Consider the following 24,642-nt stretch of genomic DNA (forward strand, 5'->3'; position numbering starts at 1 on the left):
GATATGTAAATTACAAGTAGCTATATGGGCAACTAGGGAGACCTGGAAGTGTAGGGATTTAAAGCCATAGGGGCACATTAACCCTCTGGGTCCCTACACTGGTCATAGTGCATTTCTCTCTGAAAATCGGTATAAATGGGTTGTTGCAGACATTGTTCAGAACAGCATAATTAGATTAAAAAGTTGATTGGCGAGGGGAAAATATATAAAGAAGTGCATAAAAAGGATAGGCTGCTCAGGTAAAATGATCTCAAATGCTTTCAAATGGCAACCACAACCTTAAAAACGTGGAATAAAACAGAAAGCTACCATTTAAATGGATAAAAGAATAACCAAAATGGCAAAGACTCTGCCAATGATCAGCTCCAGGAAACTCAAAGAAGGTCTAAAGTTACCTGTGAGTACTGTTAACATTAGAAGACGCTATCAGCAAGAAAAAAAAAGGCATGCTGAAGAGGTTACAATTTGCCAAATGGTGCAACATTTTGTGGACTGATGAAAGCAAGATTGTTCTTTTTGGGTCTAGGGGCCCCAGACAGTTTGTCATATGCTCCCCCCCCCCCAAATACTAAATTCAAGCCACAGTACACTGTGAAGCATGGTGGCGCATGCATAATGATATAGGGATGTTTCTCATACAGGTATGGGACCTGTTATCCAGACTGCTTAGACCTTTACATAATTTGGAAAGATAATGTAAAACCCAATAGGCTGGTTCTGTTTCCAACAAGGATTAATTCTAGGGATGCACCAAATCCACTATTTTGGATTCGCCCGAACCCACGAATCCTTTGTGAAAGATTCGGCTGAATACCGAACCGAATCCAAACCCTAATTTGCATATGCTAATTAGGGGTGGGAAGGGGGAAAACATTTTTTACTTCCTTATTTTGTGACAAAAAGTCACGTGATTTCCCTCCCGCCCCTAATTTGCATATGCAAATTAGGTTTCGTATTTGGTTCGGCTGGGCAGAAGGATTCGGCCAAATCCGAATCCTGCTGAAAAAGGCCGAATCCCGAACCGAATCCTGGATACGGTGCATCCCTAATTAATTCTATTTTAGTTTGGATTAAGTACAATTTACCATTTAATTGTTGCAGAGAAAAAGGTAATCATTTTTGAAAATTTGGATTATTTGGATAGAATGAAGTCTATGGGATATGCCCTTTCCGTAATTCAGAAGTTTCCAGATAAGAGATCACATACCTGTAATATGGAGTTGGGCGTATTTAATGCATACCAGAGATCATGGAATACTTTCTATACATTAAATTACTTGGAGGTCATGTTGCCTTATACTGAATAGGAAATGCTCTTGAAATGGGTGTTTCAACAAGGCAATGATCCCAAACACACCAGTAAATGAACAACATCTTGGTTCCAGACTAACAAGATTGACATTATGGAGTGGCCAGCCCAATCCCCTGACCTTTAATACGATAGAAAACTTGTGGGGTAACATCAAAAATGTTTCTGAGGCAAAATCAAGAAATGCAGAAGAATTGTGGAATGTAACAGGTGCCAGAAGTTGGTCGACTCCACAGATGTGCAGCAGTTCTCAGAAACAGTGGTTATACAATTAAATATTAATTCAGTGATATTAATTCAGTGATACAAAGGAAAGTAAAACCTTGAAAAATGTTTTAGTTTATACAGTGAATGTATACAGCCTAATATTCTCTTCTTCACTTTCTGTAAAGGAATAACATGAATCTGATACATTTTTCTTCATATTGTGATTTGGAATATAATGTGCAGTGTTCCCAATGCATTTGTGTGTATGGAAATAAAAGTAAATATAAGGATTCTGAGCTTTATTCACTTTTTTTCAACATACTGCTATTATTCTGAACACAACTGTATTTCCAGAGCAATTTAACAGCTTAAGGACAAATAATTATCTGACTGTAAATCCACTGGTTATTTTAATGTTGTGTTTTCCTTTCCAGCCATGTTTGACAGGGACCACAAGGACGGTGTGAACTTTAATGAATTTTCAGGCGTCTGGAAATATGTTACAGACTGGCAGAACATATTCCGAACATATGACCGAGACAATTCCGGGCTGATTGATAAAAGTGAACTAAAGCAAGCTCTGTCAGGTTTTGGTAATTTTTGTCTTTCTACTTTGAAATCACTATTTGCATGTTCTATCACATTATCTTTCTGAACTGTCAAGGCTAAGTGGGTTTAAAAAATATATTTACATACAACTACTGTTACTACATAAAATGTGGCCTACCAGTCTGCTGAACATTTAGCCTCTGTAGATGGCAGATTCCTTCTGTGCATAATCTTTAAAACCTGGATGCTACTGACTTAGTATATGGTTTATTAATGGCTTGTTAACTGGGTCCTTGTATATGTAATTTCTGCTTCTTTTCTGGCTTGTTAACACAAATCTGGGTCCTTGAATATGTAATTTCTGCTTCTTTTCTGACTTGGTGTATGTCCCCGAAACTGGAATTGGGTATAACACCTTCCTTTGTGTTTGTACAGGTTATCGTCTTTCAGATCAGTTTAATGATGTCCTCATTAGAAAATTTGACAGGCAAAGGAGAGGGCAAGTAGCCTTTGATGACTTCATTCAGTGCTGCATTGTCCTGCAGGTAAATATTTCCATGTTGTTTTATACCATGTTATCCATCAAATCTCACAGGCTTGAGGAAACCATTCAGTACATCAAAGTTTCCTGCTGTATGTTTGATTAGCAATATATCCAGTCCTGGACTGGCAAATGCCAGAGGAACTGTTGTATTTATTGGGCCCTTGGGGCTGTTTGGTCCTCTGTGTACTTCAAATGCCAAGGTCTATTTTGAAACCCAGTTCGGGCCCAATTATCATCACCACATTGCGGGTCACATAAGGGCAGATTTATCAAGGGTCAAATTTCGCATTGAAGGGATTTTTTTAAAACTCCCATGAACTCGAAATTCGACCAATTGAAATATCTTTAAAAAATCGAATTTTCAAAACTTGGGTGAATAGGATTGACCCAGAAATTCTGACCAAATTCAAATTGAATTGGAGTTATTTCTCTGAAAAATCTCGAATGTCGGGATGGTAACAAACAACTCCAAATTGATCCCAGGACTTCTCCCATTGACTAAAACATAAATTTGGTGGGTTTTAGGTGACGTATAGTTGAATTCGAGTTCTTAAAGGGCCAAAGTTTAATGCATTAAAAAACTCAAATTGAATTTTAACAATTCCCTAGTCGAATTTGACAGTTTTGGCCATAAAAAAACTCGAAAAGTCAAATTCCAAATTAGATTTTTTAATATAACCCTTGATAAATCTGCCCAATAGTGTTGCTGTCCTGTTCATGCTGTCACAGGTTTGAACGGATTACGGACAGAGCATGGCACACCAGCAAGCTGTGACTTATAGACTCATTGAGCTAATCAGTAGAAGAAGCTCTCTGGGACAGGCACTTTTTGGGCTGTTCCAACAAACTATCCCATGGGATCACAGTTGATCTGCCAGGATTCCTGGCTATGGATAAGACATTTGCAAATTTAGTGGTAGTAAGCTATGCCTCTTTTCTGTAACAGATTAGTATATGTAAATTATAAATTAATAAAACCACACTTCTATGTAATAAGAGTTTCATAATCATTTGTTCTGTAATAATTTTCATTCTGATATTTCTTCTCTGTATAGAGACTGACTGATGTTTTCAGGCGTTATGACAGTGATCAAGATGGCTGGATACAAGTATCTTATGAGCAATATCTTACAATGATCTTTAGTGTTGTATGATGCCATAACACTGACCCTTGCCAGTAAAGAGACTGGGCTTTCCAATTTTTATCAGATTACAGCACCTTTCTGGAATCATCTGCTATTACCATCCCCCCTCTCCATTTTTGGATAAATTAAAAACTGTATATAGGGATAACTTAACATTGTATAAATAGAATATTAACATTGACATATTATTTACAGGAAACTCCTTATTATAGCAAGTTTTCTCAATGTGCCAGGAGACGCAATATACTTTTCGTTCTAATAGTTTTATTTAGCTTTTTAAACTGAATTAAATGCCATACAGTAAATCCTTGTACTTAATCTCAGCTAGGCTGGATATGATCACACGTACCTAAATTTGCACAGTAACTTCATACAAGCTACCCTAAAATGTACTGTATACTGTTTAACAGCAGCTATAAAATAAAACAGTTTCCACTTCCAAAACAATTTAATTTGTTTTGAGGATTTTCTTTTTTAATTTTTAGGATATGGTAGGTCTTCCAAACAAGCTAAAGCAGATATGTCCTGACAAAGGCTTACCTGGGAAAGCTGAAGGTATTGCAGGAATTGCATCTCATGATATAAGTTGTTTTACTTATCTCTCAATATGGCTTAGTGTTTAGGTTTTAAACAGGAACATATTATCTTTGTAAACAAGTGGAATGTCACATACCCCCTGATGCAGGGGACCAGACCGACATCATGGGCTTTTCGTATCGTGTGGAAAAAAGTCTTCCGACATTAAGTAACTTTGTTTGTGAGACACCATTTTTATCAGCCAGGAGCCACTGACTGCTGTGATTTTGAGAAGGAACTTTCCAACAGACCAGATATGCTAGTAAACCTGTTAAATTCCATCCAGCATGATGCATACTGATAAACAATGAAACCCTGTATTGCACATTCTTTCATAGTAGCTCCTCTTTATAATAAATGTTTTGTTCATACACACAAAAGAGCTGCTACCTCCCCAATCCCTTACAAGAAATACACCTTTATTGTTTTTACATCAATATACAGTATAAACCGGTAGCCTAAATATAGTGTTTTCCAATAACAGGTTCCTAACATGGCCTTGTTAACAAGTTAATTTGTAGTGCCTAAACTATGACTGAAATTGGCTAACCAGGAAAAATGACTTGAAAGGACATTTAGGGGCAGATTTATCACTCACTTGATTCATTCCCATGGAATTCAATAAATATGCCTCTAAAATCCCATAGGAATGAGCCAAGTGGTGGATTTTTACTGTGGTGAGCTCTAATGTTATACATTGCTAAATCTGCCTCAGTATCTCACATGCCCCATATGTTTCTTGTATGTTTCAACTGGAATCTGGGCACCTACTTTGCACTGTTTGTTTATCTTCAGCAATCGAACAATCAACCTTCAGGGACAGTATTAGAATGATCCCAACTCAAACTACAGAAGGAATCGTGGGACAGAAACTAGGAAATGTTCATGAAATATTCTAAGGGCTGAAGCTCTCCAATTGGTTTTATATTATATTATATTTATATTAGTAGCTAATGAGATCCCAGTTACAAACTGGTTTTGCCCTCTTTAATGTAGTGCAGAGTTTTCTTATCAACATGTGCAGAACCAGAGAATTGGGATCACGTATTTGGTGTAAATAAACTACTGGGTGGAATAGAAACAGTAGTATATGTTAAATGCAGCTGTATATGAAACAAAGCCAACTTGTTTGCTTTTTGTGATGCTTAAGGTAAAACTAATTCTCCATAGGTACAAGTCGAAAAAATAAATAGGGTTCCAGAGGGCTCTCTTTTTATAATCCAATGTATAAAAAATAAATTTTCATGTTTTTATACTTCATCTAATAAAGCACACGTAATTTAAAATGTCTTGTAAGTCTCTTATAAGTACTACCCAATTTTTACTGGTATTTTCTGCCAGGTACACTTACTCCTTTTGTATACCTTTTAGGGTTAGGCCCAAATGTCTAGGTGTTTACTTTTAATACCAATTTCTGGATTAGATCTACGTTTACTATATATTGTAGTGATGACCTAACCTAAATGCTTACATATTTTTTTTAAAGGGTGGCCAAAAGGTAAACCCAAAGGTTAACAACTCCTGCTTTAGGGCTGTTTTACACAGGCATTTGACTCTATAAGAATGGATCATAATGAAATTAGCATCCATGGCAAATAAATGGAATGTAATTAGACTTATTACACTGTATATAATGACTTGAACAACTCTTGGGTGTTGATGACATAACTCCTCTTCTGTTACCCTTATTTTTTGTAAAGCATGTGCTGGGTTTTACTGCTTGGGGTTAGCAACAGATTTCCTTGAAGTGGTGGGATAAAAGGAAAGTTTGATAAGCTGTGCTGATAATTGTCCTTATCACACAAAAATACATTACTTCTAGCCAGGCAATTTGGGATACCTCACCATTAGAAACCTCTACAGCATGTTTCTGATCCTGCTCCAGGAAAGTATTGCATTTTGCAGGTCACAGTATAAGTACAATGCACCTGCTGCCTGTATCATGTGACTGTTGCCAATATAACCTTGACCTGATACTATACTGCTCAGTTACATTAGTGCCAATGTTAATATTTTGTGGGGGTAGAATCACATTAGGTAGCTAAACTGACTTGGCTACTGTTTGTTAGATACATAATTTTTTATGCACATCTGCACTTGCTGCAGAAACAACATCCTTTGTCCTAAAAAAAAGTTAATTTAAATAATCATTCACAGCCCTAAGCAGCATGGATATCTGCTATCAGCATGTATAATGTCTTATAACAATGTTAAACTGTGATATTTTAGAACCAACTATTACATTTTACATTACCATAAAGCTTAATAAATATTTGTAAAAAAAAAAAAAAAAAAAAAAAAAAAGTCTCTGTGCTTCGTTTGTGGTGAAAGACTTGTTAATGTTCATGTACTCAGTGGAGAAAGGCCCCCATCTTCATGGACAGGTATGGAATGTATTCTCCAAAAACACGTTATTCAAAAAGCTCCAAAATACAATGCCAGTTCCCATAGTGTCTTGAATGCAAACTTATTTTTAACATTTTATACTTTTTTCATTTTGGGGACATTTCCTGGGGTGGGGAGAAAACTAAACAGTAGCTTTCTTTTTATGGCAGAAAAGGATATACTTTTGTAAATTACACATTAAGCTGAATTGAAATGGGGAAATATGTCAGTCTACTCTAAAGTACCAAAATGAAAATTTTAGTTAGGTTTTATTTTTACATGATTAACAAAAAAATCAATTAAAGGCTTGTAGGTTATGCCCTATATCTTCTTGGGTACCAGTAAAATATTAATGCCACAAATCTAATAATTTGATACGCAATAGGCATTAAGAACATGGAATGTAAATATGAATTGCAGTAAAATGTTTTATGGATAACTCTACATTTTATCTGCTTTCAAAACCCCTAATAGTAGCTTATCCCCATAAAACCATATATTTTTAACAACTTCTACAAAATTACCAAAAATCAACACTCAAAAGCAATGTACCCTATGTTTTTAGTCACGTGATCTTGGGTAGAGACATCAAAAATATAAATGCAGTGGGCTCTAAATATAGTCTGATACTCCATATGATAAATGCTATGGGTTCTCAATATAGTCTATATATAATCACATGCTGGAAGCTGCCATTAGCAACCAAATACAACAGGGCTGTCCAACTGGCGGCCCACGGGCCGCATGCGGCCCTCGACCCCCCCTTCTTTGGCCCCCCAGATGCTATGTCTGTTTACCATATGTAAACTTTAAAAGGTATCATGTAGCGATAAACTGCACCCTGCATTGTTTAAACCTCAAATTCAGACTCTAATCCCCTGTATCACACATGTGATCCCCCTGTATTGTTCACACTTGTGACACCTCTATTGTTTACATCCTAAAGGCCTGTACTGTTCACACCTGAGACCCAGACTGAAACTGCCCACATTGTTCACCTGTTCACACTTTATTCAAAATGCTAATGGGGCACCAGCACTGTGTCACTGTATGTAGTACATATTAGACTCATAGCTTTACTTGTCTCCTGCTCTGTTCTGTCTTCCATCCCTGCAGGGCTGGAACTAGGGGCAGGCAGAGTAGGCACCCGCCTAGGGCGCAATCATGGGCAGGGCACACTTTTAAGGGGAATTTCCTTTCTTTCTTTATTTAAACCCTGATTTGCTTGGCCTTTAATCGTTTCTCAACTTTATAAACCCCCTGTTCCAGACAGAATCACTCCCCAGCTCCCTTTTGGCAGCTGCTGGCACAGGTACATATTTGTGGGCAATATCTTGGCTGCTGCTTGCACAGGTAAACAGATGATATGATGGATATTTGGTCCTGATGGATATTTGGCTGCTGGCACAAGTACATATATGGAGGCAATAGTGTGTATTTTTTGGCTGATGCTGGCACAGGTACAGATTGGGGGCAATATAAGGGATTGGCTGCTGCTGGCTCAGATACATGGGGCAATATGGTGGCTACTGGCACAGGTACACAGATGTTTGAGGGCAATATTATGGATTTTTGGCTACTGCTGGAACAGATACAAATTGGGGCAATATGATGGATTCTTTTGGTTGCCGCTGGCATAGGTACAGATTGGGGGTAAAAATATAATGGATGTTTTGGCTTATGCTGGCACAGGTACAGATTGGGGCCTGGGGGCAATCTGAGAGGGATTGACTGCCATTGGTATAGGTACAAATGGATGCAATATGATAGGTGCTGGCACAGGTACAGGGGGCAATATGACTGGTAAGGTGGGAAATGGTAATGCAGGACTGGGTGGGGGGCACTGATTGAAGCCTTTGCCTAGGGTGCAAAAACCTTGGTCCTGCCTCCCTGTGTGTGCCATTCTCTGCTTGCCCAGTGCTGCTTGCCCTACCCTACCTGTGGGGTGTAAGCCTGTTAAGGGTTTGTTAGCATTTGGAAATTGTTGTTAAGGGCCCCTAAGGTGTTTAATCATGTGTTGGGGGGGTTGTTGTATCATTGTATTATGATGAGGCATATGGATTTAAGGGTATGTTTTTAACATGACTTCAATTTTTAACATATGAGTGATGAGGGATTTCCCTGCAGTGAGCACCAACCATTTGTTTTTTTGGTGTGCTACCACTGTTAATGTGGATATAGTTCTTGTGGTAATATGGGTGTGGTTTACAGTGGGTGTGATTTAAAAGGGGGAGTGGCCAACACTGACTTCCATTATCGGCCCTCCTCCACATAGGCCAGTAAAATTTTGGCCCTCGGTACCACAGAACTTGGACAGCACTGAAATACAATACTGTGAGAACTTTACACATCCCTGGCACTGCATGACTTCTACCCATCAAAGGTTCAATGTCTTCACTTATCTGAGCATATAGCTTCAGAATTGCCTCACGTTTTAAGCGGTACATTGAGACAATTTTAGCATCAGAAAAATGATCAAGTTTTGCCAGTCTTTCACGAAACATTCTTGGCCTTCTGATGGGCTCAATAGGTGCCAATCTGACATTTCTCCTTTGCCCCACACGATGCCTCCTTCTCAAAATTATAATTCCAAGAGCAGCAACCAAAATCTCCTCCTGAAATGCATTCATCTTTTGACCAAATCCACTAACCCAGCAAAAAGGAACTTTGGCAGCCTTTTCAAATGCTTGGACGCAGGCGTCTGAAGTCACGCGCCGGCGCATCAAATTTTCGCCAGCGCGTTACATTGTGCACCTGCGCGTAACATTGTGCGCCTGCGCGTAACATAATGCGCCTGCGCAATTACGCCAGATAAAAACATCACTACACAGATAGGCAATATTTCATGCTATCATTCTACATTAACATTAGATTTTCAAGATTGAACATAATAAACATCTAAATAAATTAAAAATATACTCCTTTCTTTCATGTCACATTGGGAAACTCCCTTCACTGGTCACATGTCAATCTCTGAAAGTTATTGTTTGTCTTACTTTTACAAGTGAAGAAACATGCCAGGCCTAGGAGCACTGACAGAAGAGGATGCATATGAGTTGGTCAGCTATTTGCTGACCAACTCGTATGATAACGTGCCTTTATGGGTCCCCCATAAAAGGGCCCACAAAAGGCACATTATGGTGAGGCTGCAGCAGCGACTCCGGCGCCTCTGTGGCCTGTCTTTTGAGCTCCACATCCTGCAAAGGATGTGGAGTGATATCAAGCGCAGGGAGCCGGAGTTCGTCGCTCAAGTGCCGCTTCACCACCTACCGAGTAAGTAGTTACATGTTTATTCAGAAAGGGTTAATGCTTTAAAGTAGTTGGTCACCTTTGAGTGAAGTTAGTATGATGGAGAGTGCTATTCTGAGGCAATTTGCTGTTTTTGCAGTTCTTTATTTGCTAATTCTGCAGCTATCCATTTTGAAAGTTAATGATTTGGGTTGCTAGTGCCAAAATTACCCTAGCAACCATGCCTCAGTCACAACAGAAAGATGAGTAGTAAAAAGTGACAAAAACAATAAATGCTTTGCTTTACTGAGCATTTCTTTTAACACAGGGTCAGTGCTCCCCTTTTGAAAGACAGAAAGACTCAGGAGAATAATGGAAATAATTCTGAAAAAACAAATAATGAAGACCAATTGAAAACTTGCTTAGAATTGCCTATTCTATTACATAGTAACTGAACCTGAAGGTGAACGTCCCCCTTTAATGTAAGGAATTGACTCTAACAATTCATTTTTTGACTTCAGGAAGAGGGCTTGCACAGGCAGCGCAGCAGGAGGCGGAACCGGAGGAGGGCCAACACCCCTAACATTTACCTCCACAGGAGGAACAGAGGGAGGAGGAGGCAGAGGAGCCTCAAATTGTGGAGGAGGAGGAGTTAGTGGAAGAAGGTACATTTTCAACAACATGAATGTATATGACTATCCCTGTACCTATATTGTAATGAGAAATGGCCTACATTGAGAGTCCATATTAAGTTATGTTGTGCAAAAATCAGAACATGTGTGATGCCCTAGTATTTCTGTATATTTCTTAACATTGCTTAATTTGATTTGTCTACATACCATTTTTCTATATTTTTATTGTAGATTTGTGGTTGGATCCCCCCCAACTGAAGGTAATTTCTATTATGAATGTGTTCCTTGATGCTTGTTTTTGAATCACTCTCTTCACGTGTTAATGATGTTAAAGCCTGTAAAAAATGCGAAGCAATGAAATGAAGGGAACAATAATTTTTTTTTTCCGGCCAAATCCACACACCTGAGCCACAACCAGGCCCATCGCAGGAAGAGGCAGAAGAGGGGAGCACACCGGGACCCAGCCAGGAGGCCATCCTGCTTTCAGGGGTGTTGCAGCGCATGGATGCCATCGAGAAAAGGCTCAACACCCTTGAGACAAGGATGGACCTCCTGGAACAGGCTGCTCAGGCTGACGCCTGATTGGATTATTTTTTATATTTAAAACAAATTTTACCCAAATTTCTTATTAAAAGAAATCTTCCCTTAGATTTTCAAGATTGAACATAATAAACATCTAAATAAATTAAAAATATACTCCTTTCTTTCATGTCACATTGGGAAACTCCCTTCACTGGTCACATGTCAATCTCTGAAAGTTATTGTTTGTCTTACTTTTACAAGTGAAGAAACATGCCAGGCCTAGGAGCACTGACAGAAGAGGATGCATATGAGTTGGTCAGCTATTTGCTGACCAACTCGTATGATAACGTGCCTTTATGGGTCCCCCATAAAAGGGCCCACAAAAGGCACATTATGGTGAGGCTGCAGCAGCGACTCCGGCGCCTCTGTGGCCTGTCTTTTGAGCTCCACATCCTGCAAAGGATGTGGAGTGATATCAAGCGCAGGGAGCCGGAGTTCGTCGCTCAAGTGGCGCTTCACCACCTACCGAGTAAGTAGTTACATGTTTATTCAGAAAGGGTTAATGCTTTAAAGTAGTTGGTCACCTTTGAGTGAAGTTAGTATAATGGAGAGTGCTATTCTGAGGCAATTTGCTATTGGTTGTCATTGTTTTGTGTTTTTGCAGTTCTTTATTTGCTAATTCTGCAGCTATCCATTTTGCAAGTTAATGATTTGGGTTGCTAGTGCCAAAATTACCCTAGCAACCATGCCTCAGTCACAACAGAAAGATGAGTAGTAAAAAGTGACAAAAACAATAAATGCTTTGCTTTACTGAGCATTTCTTTTAACACAGGGTCAGTGCTCCCCTTTTGAAAGACAGAAAGACTCAGGAGAATAATGGAAATAATTCTGAAAAAACAAATAATGAAGACCAATTGAAAACTTGCTTAGAATTGCCTATTCTATTACATAGTAACTGAACCTGAAGGCGAATGTCCCCCTTTAATGTAAGGAATTGACTCTAATAATTAATTTTTTGACTTCAGGAAGAGGGCTTGCACAGGCAGCGCAGCAGGAGGCGGAACCGGAGGAGGGCCAACACCCCTAACATTTACCTCCACAGGAGGAACAGAGGGAGGAGGAGGCAGAGGAGCCTCAAATTGTGGAGGAGGAGGAGTTAGTGGAAGAAGGTACATTTTCAACAACATGAATGAATATGACTATCCCTGTACCTATATTGTAATGAGAAATGGCCTACATTGAGAGTCCATATTAAGTTATGTTGTGCAAAAATCAGAACATGTGTGATGCCCTAGTATTTCTGTATATTTCTTAACATTGCTTAATTTGATTTGTCTACATACCATTTTTCTATATTTTTATTGTAGATTTGTGGTTGGATCCCCCCCAACTGAAGGTAATTTCTATTATGAATGTGTTCCTTGATGCTTGTTTTTGAATCACTCTCTTCACGTGTTAATGATGTTAAAGCCTGTAAAAAATGCGAAGCAATGAAATGAAGGGAACAATAAATTTTTTTTTTCCTGCCAAATCCACACACCTGAGCCACAACCAGGCCCATCACAGGAAGAGGCAGAAGAGGGGAGCACACAGGGACCCAGCCAGGAGGCCATCCTGCTTTCAGGGGTGTTGCAGCGCATGGACGCCATCGAGAAAAGGCTCAACACCCTTGAGACAAGGATGGACCTCCTGGAACAGGCTGCTCAGGCTGACGCCTGATTTGATTATTTTTTATATTTAAAACAAATTTTACCCAAATTTCTTATTAAAAGAATTTGTACAAATTCAAAATGGCCTGTTCTTGATTGTGAAAATGTGTGTTGATTCTAAATATATGTAGTAAAAAATGTCCATCATTGGATATTGTTGGAATGCATAGGCCTTAAACATTGATAAACATAAACAGCATACATATAGAACAATCTTGCCTTTTCACCTATATGAAAAAGCAAAACGTGGGAAGGTGAAAACCAACATGATTGTTATAGCTGAAATACAACAGTACAACACTTTACAAAAACTGGTGGTCCAGTTGTGAAGGCATTGGCTGGGCAAATCTAAACATATGTAAATGTTTAATTACACACAATGATAAACTAGTCCCAGGACTGATGACAGGGAATAGAAAAAAAGGATAAAATAAGGAGGACATACTTGAAAACCAGGGAAACTTAAGAGGAAGTCTAGGAAGGGTTAAAATAGCTCAGGAGAAAGGAGGCAGTAAGTAGTTAATGAAAATAGAAGTATTGCAGGCAGGAAAGGAGCAAGGTCTGTGTGAGGTGGATAGCAGAGAGAACTCACAGCTCCTTTACCTCATCTAGTAACCAGTAAAACAAACTAGGAAGGCAGCAAGGAGAGAAAGCTCCCCCCTCCAAAGGAATGCAGAGAACAAACTTACAGAACAGCAGGAGCTTTGATAGTGTCTGTGGGAGGAGGGGCTGCTAGTACACGCTGTAGAGCAGGCAGAACGTAGGAAAGTGAAAGTAATTTGCTTCCCTGCAAACCATGTGACCTCTCTCCTCCAAACATCACACGCATGGGCAGAGAGGGGAGGGGGAGTGTACAGCTAGATTTTCATGTCGTAGTGCAAGCACACAGGTGATACTGTGCCAGCTGTTAGAGCAGCACAGGATGAATGTGTAATGAGCAGAAATGTAAGCCCCCATGACAAAATACAAACTACAATAACTTATGCATGGATTTGTGGATTAACATTTTATTTGCCAGACAGTGTTTATGGATGTGTGTTTTTTATAAAAATGCAAAAAAAAAAAAAGTTTAAAAGGACAGATTCCCTTTAAGTTAACACACAATTATATATATTTTCCATCTAATAATGAAGCGTGGCAAGCACTTAAGGTAGGCTTTTATCAGTTTGGGGGAATGCCCAATGTGCTGGGGGCAATAGATTGCACACATGTCATGATTGTACCACCCAGGGCAACCGAGGAACAGTTTCGAGAATCGTAAAAATACACATTCCTGATTGGATGGAGTTGACACCTATGGGATGATACTTTGCGTGGTTTTATATACTGCATTAGGAGCAATACTGTAACTTCATATTAAACATGGACACGGAAACGGTTGTTTAAGTTCATTGGTTTAATTTTTGTTAATAAGCAATTTCCAATACTAGAATGTTCTGATTTATGCTGTATAACTGTGACAAATGATGGGGAAAAGTTTTTTCTTTCTTCACCCTCAGGGTATTTGAATCTGCTGGGAATGTTCTCCTCTGCGTAGGAGAGTATCCATTATCTGAAAGTAAAAATGTACAAAAAACAGCTATGACGAAAATGAATGCTGTAATGTTGTCAAATAAAAAAGTTTTAAAGAAAAATACACATTCCTTAAATGTTCAAGTCGTGTGCGACTCCAAAATGCAAATGCTGAGTGTCTGCTCAGGCTTTCCATGTAGCTGCCACAATTCCTTCATATTACAGCAATCTGCCCTAAGGGAAAAAATTTTTCGGGAAACATGCCAGATGGATGGCTTTTGGGTAAGTACTTCTATTACATTTTGAACAACAATCAAGTTTGTAAATATGTGAAACAGGTACCCGAAAGGGCTTGTTGTGCTTTCAGTTAATTCGGTATGAAATACATATTGATTTTCACAGACAATGTGCAATTGCCTTTCATTAGATTTGTGTTTTTTGGTTCATGCTTTTTTTGGTCTTTAGCTTTGCAGCTTATGTTTTCAGCATGTTGCTAGGGTCCAAGTTAATCTATCAACCATGCATGCAGTGATTTGATCAAGATACTGGAATATCAATACATATAATAACCCTCAATAGAAAGCCGTTATAAAAAAAAAGCCTTACCGAACATTTGATTTTTATTTACCTCACTGATGCACATTTCAAAGCTGTAGGGTTAAAAAAAAAAATATATATAAAAAAGCTGCAAATTTAGTTCATATTGAACATTCAATGACATAAATAGTTAATTTAAAGGTCAAGCAGACCTTTAATGCTTAATGTACACAAATGAAAAAATGTTTAAAAAATATAGTTTTGGGTGTAAAAAGTAGTTGATATTTTAAATGAACAAGTTAGGAAATAATAACATTTGTATGTCACTTATCCTTTTCTGTTTGCACTAAACAGGACATTTACCTTGTGTGTGTTTTAGGGGATTCAGGATATGGGTGTCAGCCATGGATGCTGACCCCTTTGTTAAATCCAGAAACCCAGGCCGAGATGCTCTACAACACTGCACACCGTAAAAAGAGGTTGTGTTATTGAACGGACATTTGGCATGCTCAAGTCCAGATTCCGCTGCCTGGACAAGTCTGGGGGTGGCTACTATACAACCCCAAAAAAGTAGCCAACATGATTATAGTGTGTTGCATCCTGCACAACATGGCACTGAAACATCGAATGGCAATGGAGGTTGCGGATGATCTAATGCCTGAGTTTCCCAACCAAACCATAGCCATAGAGGCTGGAAGGCGAGTTCGAGCACAACTCATTGCCACAGTTTTTACTAGTAAGCTATTCATTAACTGCACTTTAAACAGGATATAATCATTTGAATCAATGTTAAAAGTATTTTGTTTTGTTTTTAGGAAAGTAAACTTTCATTTGTTCCATAATAAAACATTTTCATATTTTTTTTTACTAACAATGATATTAGATTGTAAGTAAAATATGTGGCAATTCAATTACTTGTATGGGCTGAAGCCATCTACAAAAAAAATATCTATCCATCTATATTTCCACATATACATACACACTATTAAGATAAAATATTTTTACTAATTAACAAGACCTGATAATTGAGTTCATATGACTAAGCATCATGTGGTGGTTTTTACATTTACCAAAGAAATGTCTTCATCCAATTAAAAATAAAAACATTACATATCAAGTAAAAAAAACAAAACAAAACATGACATTCATCATTACATTTCTATGGCATTTGGCAAACAAAGGTGCAAAATTTGTGTTTGGTTGCCCCTTTGCAGAAATACATACAAAGTTAGTTGTTTCTCCCCCTTGCAGCCTTGCCCCTAACTTGATGGCCACCCCTTTTAGAAGTATCTGAGCCACCAGGAGTTGTGTTTGAACCAGTGTCAACTTCACCTCCAGTAGTCTCCACATTTGACTGCTGTTTTTAGCTACCGCTTTATGAACTGGTTTTGAGTCAACAACAATTGATTTGGCTCTTTAATAGGCCTATTCTGATGTAGTATCACATATACATATAGTAATTTCAACCGCAAAGATGTATCTGCAGTCATCTGAAAATGCTCATTTAACCACAAAGTACTCATGAATCAGCTGTAATACTCTAAATATTGTGGTGGTTTTTTTTGGGTTTCATCGCTACTTGACAACAGAGTTGCAGTCAGCTGTTTAACGGATTGTTTTTCTTCATCCTCAGAGTGGATATTTTGTTCCTGGTCGTATGGTTTAGCTACTTCACTTCAACGCTTCCAGGGTTGCAGTTTGTTTAGCTGGTTGTGAAGTAATGGGTTCCAGGCAGAATGTGACCATCACCATCATCATCGACAACTGTGAAAAAAAAAATACAATTGTTATTACTCAAAAAAGATAATAAGGCTTATATCCAGCATGCACAGCTTGCTCTTTCTGCACATTTCTTTTTTATTAAAGAAAATGCTGACTCTCTAATTTAAACTTGAAATGTCAGTTTGTATCTTTGCCATTAAATTTTTTATCAAAAATATTCACTTTGTAATGTTTGGTGTGATTCTTCATCCTCCATTCGTTCGTTCGTTCGTTCGTTGTTGCTGGTTGGAGTACAGTGTGTTATCTGCTCCTAATAACACAAGTGATATTTTAACCATGAGCAAATATGACACATAGGAGCAAGGTAAAGGCAAAAAAGTAGGTCTAGAAATGGCTTGATTAAAATATTTGAATGTAGCAGTTCAACATTTGATCCAAGCGCTTACATTTTTTATAAAATCAAAAATACTCCATTGAAGTGTTTTTTCCTTAATTAAAGTTGCACTTTTAGGTAAATGGGAGACAAAAGCTGCAAGATCCATACAATTAACATATATTGTTTTTAGCTGTTGCATCAGTGTCAAAGCTGATTGCTAGGACCACTTATATGTGGCCCTAGCAATCAGGGCCACTATCAGAATTCGCAGGGCCCCATACAACAACATTTTCTGGGACCCCCTACAAAAAAAACAATAACGGTGGTGTGGGCCCCCTACAGGTTAAAAAACTAGCCAGGGACCAACACAAGTCAAAAAAATACCTTGGTGGCCAGCCCCCACCCCAAGTTAAAAAAATATATATATTTGTGGCCAGGGCCCAACCAATTAGGACAAAAAAATTGTGTTTGGCATGGCTTGCCTCTAACTTCAGCCCAACTCGGCTCCTACTTCGGAACAACTCAACTACACATACACACCACTATACACACCCCCCCCATACAGACACCCCCGTATACACACACACTGCCTGGTTGTAGGAAAACTATTAAGAACTGCTGCTGAATTGCTGGAGATGGGACAGAAGTGTTTCAGGGGATGCTGGGAGTTGTAGTCCACCCAGCTAGATATCATTGATGTATTTAATGGAAGGCTGAGGGGCCCAAGACAAACTCACTGCCCCCTGGGAAGCTGCCATTTCCATACACAGGGTATACACATATTAGAGGTACCTGTCCAGCTCCATGCTTCCAGGTAACCCCACTGGCACCACGAGGCTCAGCCCTGAGTCTTGGGGCCCATTGGTTTCCCAGTACTGGCACAGGCTTTCCCAGGTACATCACACACACTGCCCCCTGACCTTGATACCCCTGGGCCAGCCCCCTGACCTTGATACCCCTGGGCCAGCCCCCTCCACTTTTAAGTTGGCAACACTGCAAATTCAGTACAACACAGACTCGCATCGCACTGCCCCTTTTCCTATTGAATTTCATTTCGGCTCCGGTTACCTCCACTGTAGTCCAGGCAGCGGGGGAAGGACTGGAGTTAGGTTATTGTAGGAGCTGTGTGTGTGGCTCTCTCCCTGCTTGTTTGCTGCCCCTCCCTCTGCCATTGGCTCCACCTCTCTCTCCCAGCTCTGGGACATCACAACCCGCTCCTCCCCTCTCATTGGCCAGCCACCTGCGATATGTTAACACGGCTCTGGCGGGCCTGGGTGCATAGCCGGGCCCCCTTAAGGCCTGGGCCCGTTACAGGAGTACCCCCTGATGACGGCCCTGCTAGCAATTCTAACAATTGTTATGCGTTCTTTTTTAAATATGACAAAAACATATCTAATACAGCCAAACACTTTGGGCAATTCTTGCTGCTTTGATTGTGGCACCCCATGGCATTCACTGCATAGACAATTTGTGTCCATGGGACATATTTTGGAGCCATGGAGGTGCGCTGACAGTCTTTGGCAAACAACTTGGCCCGGTGGCCCACTACATGATTCACCAATACGGTGTTCTCTGCAAATAAAAAAGCAAGAGCCCTATGAAGGGGCACTAGAGGAGAAGGAGATACTGCTCTTCTTGGACCCTCTCCAGTGTTGTGTCCTCACCACATGCAGCTAAACTCCTTGCTTCATTAAGCCACTGACAAAGGGTATTGAGCTTACCTTTAAGGGCAAGGTGTAAAAGTAGGAAATATAGCAAAATGTATAAAAACAAACACTGTATAAATGCATATCAAACTGAGGGGTGAGAGGCATCTGCATATAACAGGACAGGACCTAGAAACCGGGGAGAGTACATGCAGTATAGCAGGGCCATGAAGGTAGCTGTATGTATAAACTGTCAACTGGCATCTAACGTACCTAGGATTGCCACCCGGCCAGTAAGACACCTGGCAAGGCCGGGACCGGTCTTACAAATATACCGGCAATGTAGCAGCCGGTAAATTTGTAATACTCCTAACAAAAGCCCTCAGCCATCCAAACCCGCTCAAAAGTTACCCTTTTTTTTGCTCTCTCCAGGCCCATCGAGTGCGTAGGCCCCACCCCTTTATGTCATGACATGCCCCCTTTACAGCACACCCCACCTACTTTTACATCAAGGCCCACCCATTTGCTCCCACCCCCCGTAATTATTGTATTGAAAGGTGGCAACCCTAAACGTACCAAACATGCAAATAACAGTCTGCCTTTATCATCAGGCTTTGGGGAACACGTAATACCTACCAATGATGCTACCATGAGGCTGGATGTGGAAGGATTACTGCGGATTGTAATGTACTAGCTCTGTACACTGTGAAGATGGCAGCTGTACAGATCATTTACTATGGTGGCCTAAGAGAAACACAACCAATGAAAATGCTTCTGCTGCTAGCCAATCTGTGAGTAGTAAGAGAAAAGGCCTGCTGATGTCACCAGAGAGAAGAAATGCTCTTCCCCTGAAAACTTTCTGATGCCTCTGTGTGAATTGCAGCTTTCCAGTAAGTTTGAAACAGCAAACTCACCAACATAGGTACACAGGCTATGTATAACACACATTATCATATTCAGGGGAACATAATCTATGATTTATGTGTAGCAGTGAGGAAAGGTGTGTTTATATAAAATATATCTGGAACGGTCTAATTCCTAAAACGGACGAATGGCTAGTGTCAGAGGGTCGATATTTGTTACCCCCGCCCTCTATGACGCCATAATGCTATAGGGCCCAAGGCAGGATGGACTATAAGGGCTAATGGTCAACTGTGGACAATGGTCACTCATATAACTTATACTAGGCAAATACAAATATACAAATAAATGATCTCCACTCTGTTACTTAGAAGAGTGTCAGCATAGTGTCAGCATGTCTCGTTTGCCCTTTTGCAGAAGTGTTGCTCAATAGCTGTCTGTACCACAATGGCTATGTTTAGCCAACAGACGTCTACGAGGCTGTGGACAGTTGGAACCAGAAATCTCTTATGTTGCAAAACTGCACATCTTGCAGGAATCTATAAATGTATATGCCAGTAAGTCTCCTCGACAGACCATGTATGGTATTTCCTTGTACCCCTTGTCACAATTACTGTAAATGCCTTCTGAAAGCTATATAACACTTGGACCTAGAGGTGTGTCTTTGGTAAGTCCTTGGGTGACATTCTGTGTGTTACTCCAACAGCTTACCCAGACAAAACTGTTATGTTGTATTATGTATGAATAAATTGCCTGACTATTACTAAAGGTTTTCCTTTACTGAGTTTTGTCTTACACGAGGTCAAAATGGTACTACTAGAAATACCATCATATGGTGACCCCGACGTGATCCAGTTTTTTTCCAGTCATTTCTTCAGGCAATGGAGGGCTCCAGGCTGTGTGCAACTGGAGTGTACCCGTGGAGCTCTCTGCTCCCGGAAGGTTTTCCTGGGAGCTTTACTCCCGGATGGTTGATACATGCGCGTAAGTGCCCCCTGGGGTGGGCATATATGTTTTTTCTAACTTCTTCTTTTTGCCTATTGTTTTGTTAATTGTTGTGTTAATCAGCTGATATTATCTGCCATTCATGATAGGAATCCTTAGTTTCCTTCCTGTTTTTGTATTTTGTACGTCTCTTATTCCTTATCATGAAGTGTAGTCTAAAACATCTTGAAATAGAAATTACACGTGTATGTTGTTTGATGGTTGCAAAAGGATCCATGAATGTTGAAGGTTTGCCTAGCCGAGTGCGTGAATAACTTTAGTGTAACTGTCATCTGTGTGATGGTGTACATGAGAGAATTTGTGGCTCTATCTCAGAGTCTGCTTGCTGTTTAGGAGTTTTTCTGCATTTCCTGTTTATGGGGCGACCTAGCAGGCCAGAAATACGGAAAACTAGGTTTTCTGAAGGAAATTCTTTAGAGTGTGAAGTGTGAATCACATTCCTGTCCGTTTGAATTGTCAGATGAAAAACGAGAGCCATACAAACATCTAAGTGTTGTCCATCTGCAACTTCAAACCTATTTTCTCCCTTTCCACTCAATTGTAAGCCTGTTCTAAATTACAGAGAAAAGTATAACATAATTTTTTCCTGCAGTTCACTCCAGTTTATATGTATGTTTGTTTTTCCTGTTTGTTTTATAAACCAATGTTAATAGCTCGCTGCTAAGCTTTTTTGCATCCTACAGGTCTGTTAGAGCATATTTTGAATGTAATGCTTGTGTGTATGTTAGAAAGAAAAGGACTTGACTTGACTTGACGGTTATATGACTTTGATGTGTCGGTAATGCATATGTTTGCCTTACTGTTTTTGGTTCTCTTTAATGTTTATATGTTTTCATAGGTACCTCTTGTAATGTAAAATTTGTTCTATGTGTCTGTCACTAAATATTGTCATTTTGTCTTTGACTATCATGTCACTATTCTTATCTTATCCTAACATTGTCTTCTTTGTTATTATTCTCATAGTAACATTAGTTCTCTTGTGTATTTCTGTTTGAATGGGTTACTCGTGAATAAGGTTAATACACTCCACTTGTCTTTATAGTGTTAACAGACATATTAGTGTTGTCTCTTTAAATGTTCTCTGTTATAGTTTTTTGTCTCAAACTAACTTTACTTCTATTTTTTGTCTTTCTGGGTCAGATTGATAACTCTTTTTCTAAGTGTATTATGCTTGACTTGTGATCTGAGAAAAAACATGTTCCATACGTTTAGAGTATCTAACAATCCTCCTAGATATGCTAGTTGAGTGCCCAAAACATTTTAAGTTTCAAAGCCTTTGTTAAGTGTCACAGTGGAGGGGACAAGACTGCGTATTCCTGGCCAGAAGGCGATAGTATTCTTCCCTCACAACTTGAAATTCTACTGAGACAGATAAAGGATACGTGTAAGAGTAAATATTTTACTATACACATTGCATGCCATTAGATCTAGCAGGCTTATGCCAACCAATGGAAAATTATATTTCTCACATATGCTTCTACAAAGACATTACACCTATTCTCTGCTCCTTGCTCATCAAACTTAGATCCAGTCCTTAATATGGATACTCAGGAGCAATTAAATGCCATTTAAATATGCCTATTGGCAACCTTAGAGTGACACCGGGTTACACAATCTCAGAACTTTTGGTTCCACAGACGGTGCAGCCCCCAGTAATGAAGATTCTTATTGAGCTAATGGTTCAGAATGTTTTAAGCTTATTAACAGTAGTACTTCCCCTGCATATTCTGAAGACAAACTTCCTGGTGACCAAATAAATCAAGGTCATTTGTTTCAAAGCCAGGGCACACTCACACTGAAGTACTTAACAATGCATTAGATTTACAGCACTCTTTAGCGGAAATCTAGTTCATAGTCCAATTAATAACAAGAAGGATTCTATTTGCTGGTACTGTCATAAAAACTACACTTCTCAGAATCCTCCGTTGCACAATATTTCAGATGCTTAACTTCTCTCACTGTTTTGTAACTTCCTCTTTTGTCAGCCCGCTGGCTCAGGAACTTTTAACCACAGCACATATTTTTAACTTTACCATTTCATACTCATCTGCATTTTTTTCTGTATCTCCTGCGTCTGGATCTTTTTCACCAACATGAAGGTGAACTTGATGCAGTTTGGACCCATACCCGATTCACTCATTGGTACAGGTTAAACTCTTTTTATTATTCTCTAGACATATGTGAATCTATTATTTCATATTATTGTACTGCATTTGCAGTACAACAAGAGGGGAGTATTATATTGTGGGTTCTGTTGATGTTACTATTTTTTTCTAATTAAATAAGCTTCAGTTCATAAAAATGCAGCTTATGTGCTTGTGCCGCTGCTATATAAAAAATTCTCCCGTAATCTTTGCACTTGTGTATCTTGTTTCACATGTCTGCAAGTGTAAGAGAATGCAGAAGTGACTTCGATTTATTGTTGATTTTATCTGATAACCAGTAATTTCACTACCAAATTTGTAGAAATAAATGATGCTACTAAAATGGGTCTATGTCATTCTCATTTAGACTAAAAATATAAATATATATATAGTTACAAGAGAGAACTTGTTAAATGTTTTTCCTGGTTATGATTAATCAATATTATTTTGTTATAAGAAGGAAACAGTAAAGGTTGTATTTGATAGTTTACACAATTACATTTTCAATTCTGTTACAAATGTGCAAATTACACTGATATTAAGTGGAGTTGTGTCTTTGTACCATCCCACTTCCAACAACACAATTACTGGCAGCATTTGGTTGGATTTATTCCCAGCTGTCCTGTTAATTCTCCGCAACAATCCTATCAGGCGTTGTGGACTTTCTTCATTTGAATTAACAACAAGAAAACAAAAGTACTTCACTCATATCATAAATGTACAACCACTTTTCATAAACAGTTCATACAGTTTCATTAGAGTTCTTTAGCTAGTACATTAGATAAGTCAGTATTACCAGAACACCAGATATTGTCACATTGTCTCTTTGTTTCCAGGTTGGTGATCTGAGCAAAATTCCATCAGTAGCTGTTGAGATTATTCACTATATTCCAATCCATTCCAAATAGAACAGCTATCATTGATCACACCACTCATTGAAAGAAACTCTACATGCATACAAAGAGCCATTTCAAAGTTTGCCATTCATATCTGTGATGCCTTTACATTTTTGCCTATCCTAATATCGGATCTATGGACTGATTATGAACTCTTAAGAACTGTACAGAGACTGCTGCATTGACTGAATACAAGTGACTGTTGAATATTTCTTCATATATCTATCCACAGCCATGATGTCTCTTTGATTGGACTTTCCCTATAATGAACTGATGGACTGATATTGAAACGGGTTAATTTTAAGTTTTAGATTCATACAGTATTGAATGTGATATAGTTAAATTGTGTGCAATTTATAAGAACAATGGGAATGTGATAATGTAACATTTTCTCTATATGTTTAGTTTTAAATTAGTTATGAAAACAACAAAGGTAAAATTGTATCTGTTTAAAAAGGTTTTAGAAGGAAAGTTTCCTGTAATTACTTAATTGTATTATTGCCCCAGGTCCTCAGCTCTATATGTAGCTGGTTGTGTGTAAACGGCACTGACATAAACAAAATGATAAACCCCATAATAATAGAACTTTGTCATGTGCTAATATTAGAACTGAATAGAGTCTAGATTCCAAGTCCTGCCCATAATGTAAAATCTATAAAAAATATAAATCAATCACCATCAGAAATACCATCAGGTGGACAACCCCTTTAACAGTATATAAATATGGAGTTTGATTAATGTTACAACTTCAAAAAAAAAATTGAGATTAAACTCTCTTGATTAATAACTTTCAGATAATTATATTTTCCCTTAAATTTAGATTTTAAGTAAAACATGTGGCAGTTCAATAACTTATATGGCCTAACAAATGCTCTAGCTATAACATTTGTTAGGCCATGTAAGCAATAACTATTTTTTCCACAGACTATTCCCATAAGTTTGAGCTGATCATAAGAGTTTATATTACTAAGTAGAATGTGGTGCTTTGTACAACATCAAAACAATACAACCATACAAACATTAGATAAGTTTTTATTTAAACATATCCACAGCTTTTAGACATTGCACTCAATTTTGCTAGCCCTTTGCTAAAGAAAAAAAAATGATACAATAATTTAATTGAGATTGCATCTAGCT

The 24,642-nt window shown here is 38.7% G+C and overlaps 1 protein-coding gene across 1 annotated transcript in view; it reads left to right on the plus strand.

Annotated features, from left to right (window-relative positions):
- Positions 1 to 5,596, plus strand: part of LOC108704922 (programmed cell death protein 6) — a 66,006-nt gene extending 60,410 nt beyond the window's left edge. The window contains exons 4-6 of the mRNA XM_018241649.2: positions 1,951 to 2,109; positions 2,501 to 2,610; positions 3,665 to 5,596. Of these exons, the coding sequence (XP_018097138.1) occupies positions 1,951 to 2,109; positions 2,501 to 2,610; positions 3,665 to 3,763 (368 nt within the window). The 3' untranslated portion in view covers positions 3,764 to 5,596. The remainder of the gene's footprint in view (positions 1 to 1,950; positions 2,110 to 2,500; positions 2,611 to 3,664) is intronic.
- The last annotated feature ends 19,046 nt before the right edge of the window (positions 5,597 to 24,642 follow it).

The sequence above is a fragment of the Xenopus laevis genome, chromosome 6S (assembly GCF_017654675.1).
Source record: "Xenopus laevis strain J_2021 chromosome 6S, Xenopus_laevis_v10.1, whole genome shotgun sequence".
Classification (NCBI taxonomy): Eukaryota; Metazoa; Chordata; class Amphibia; order Anura; family Pipidae; genus Xenopus; species Xenopus laevis.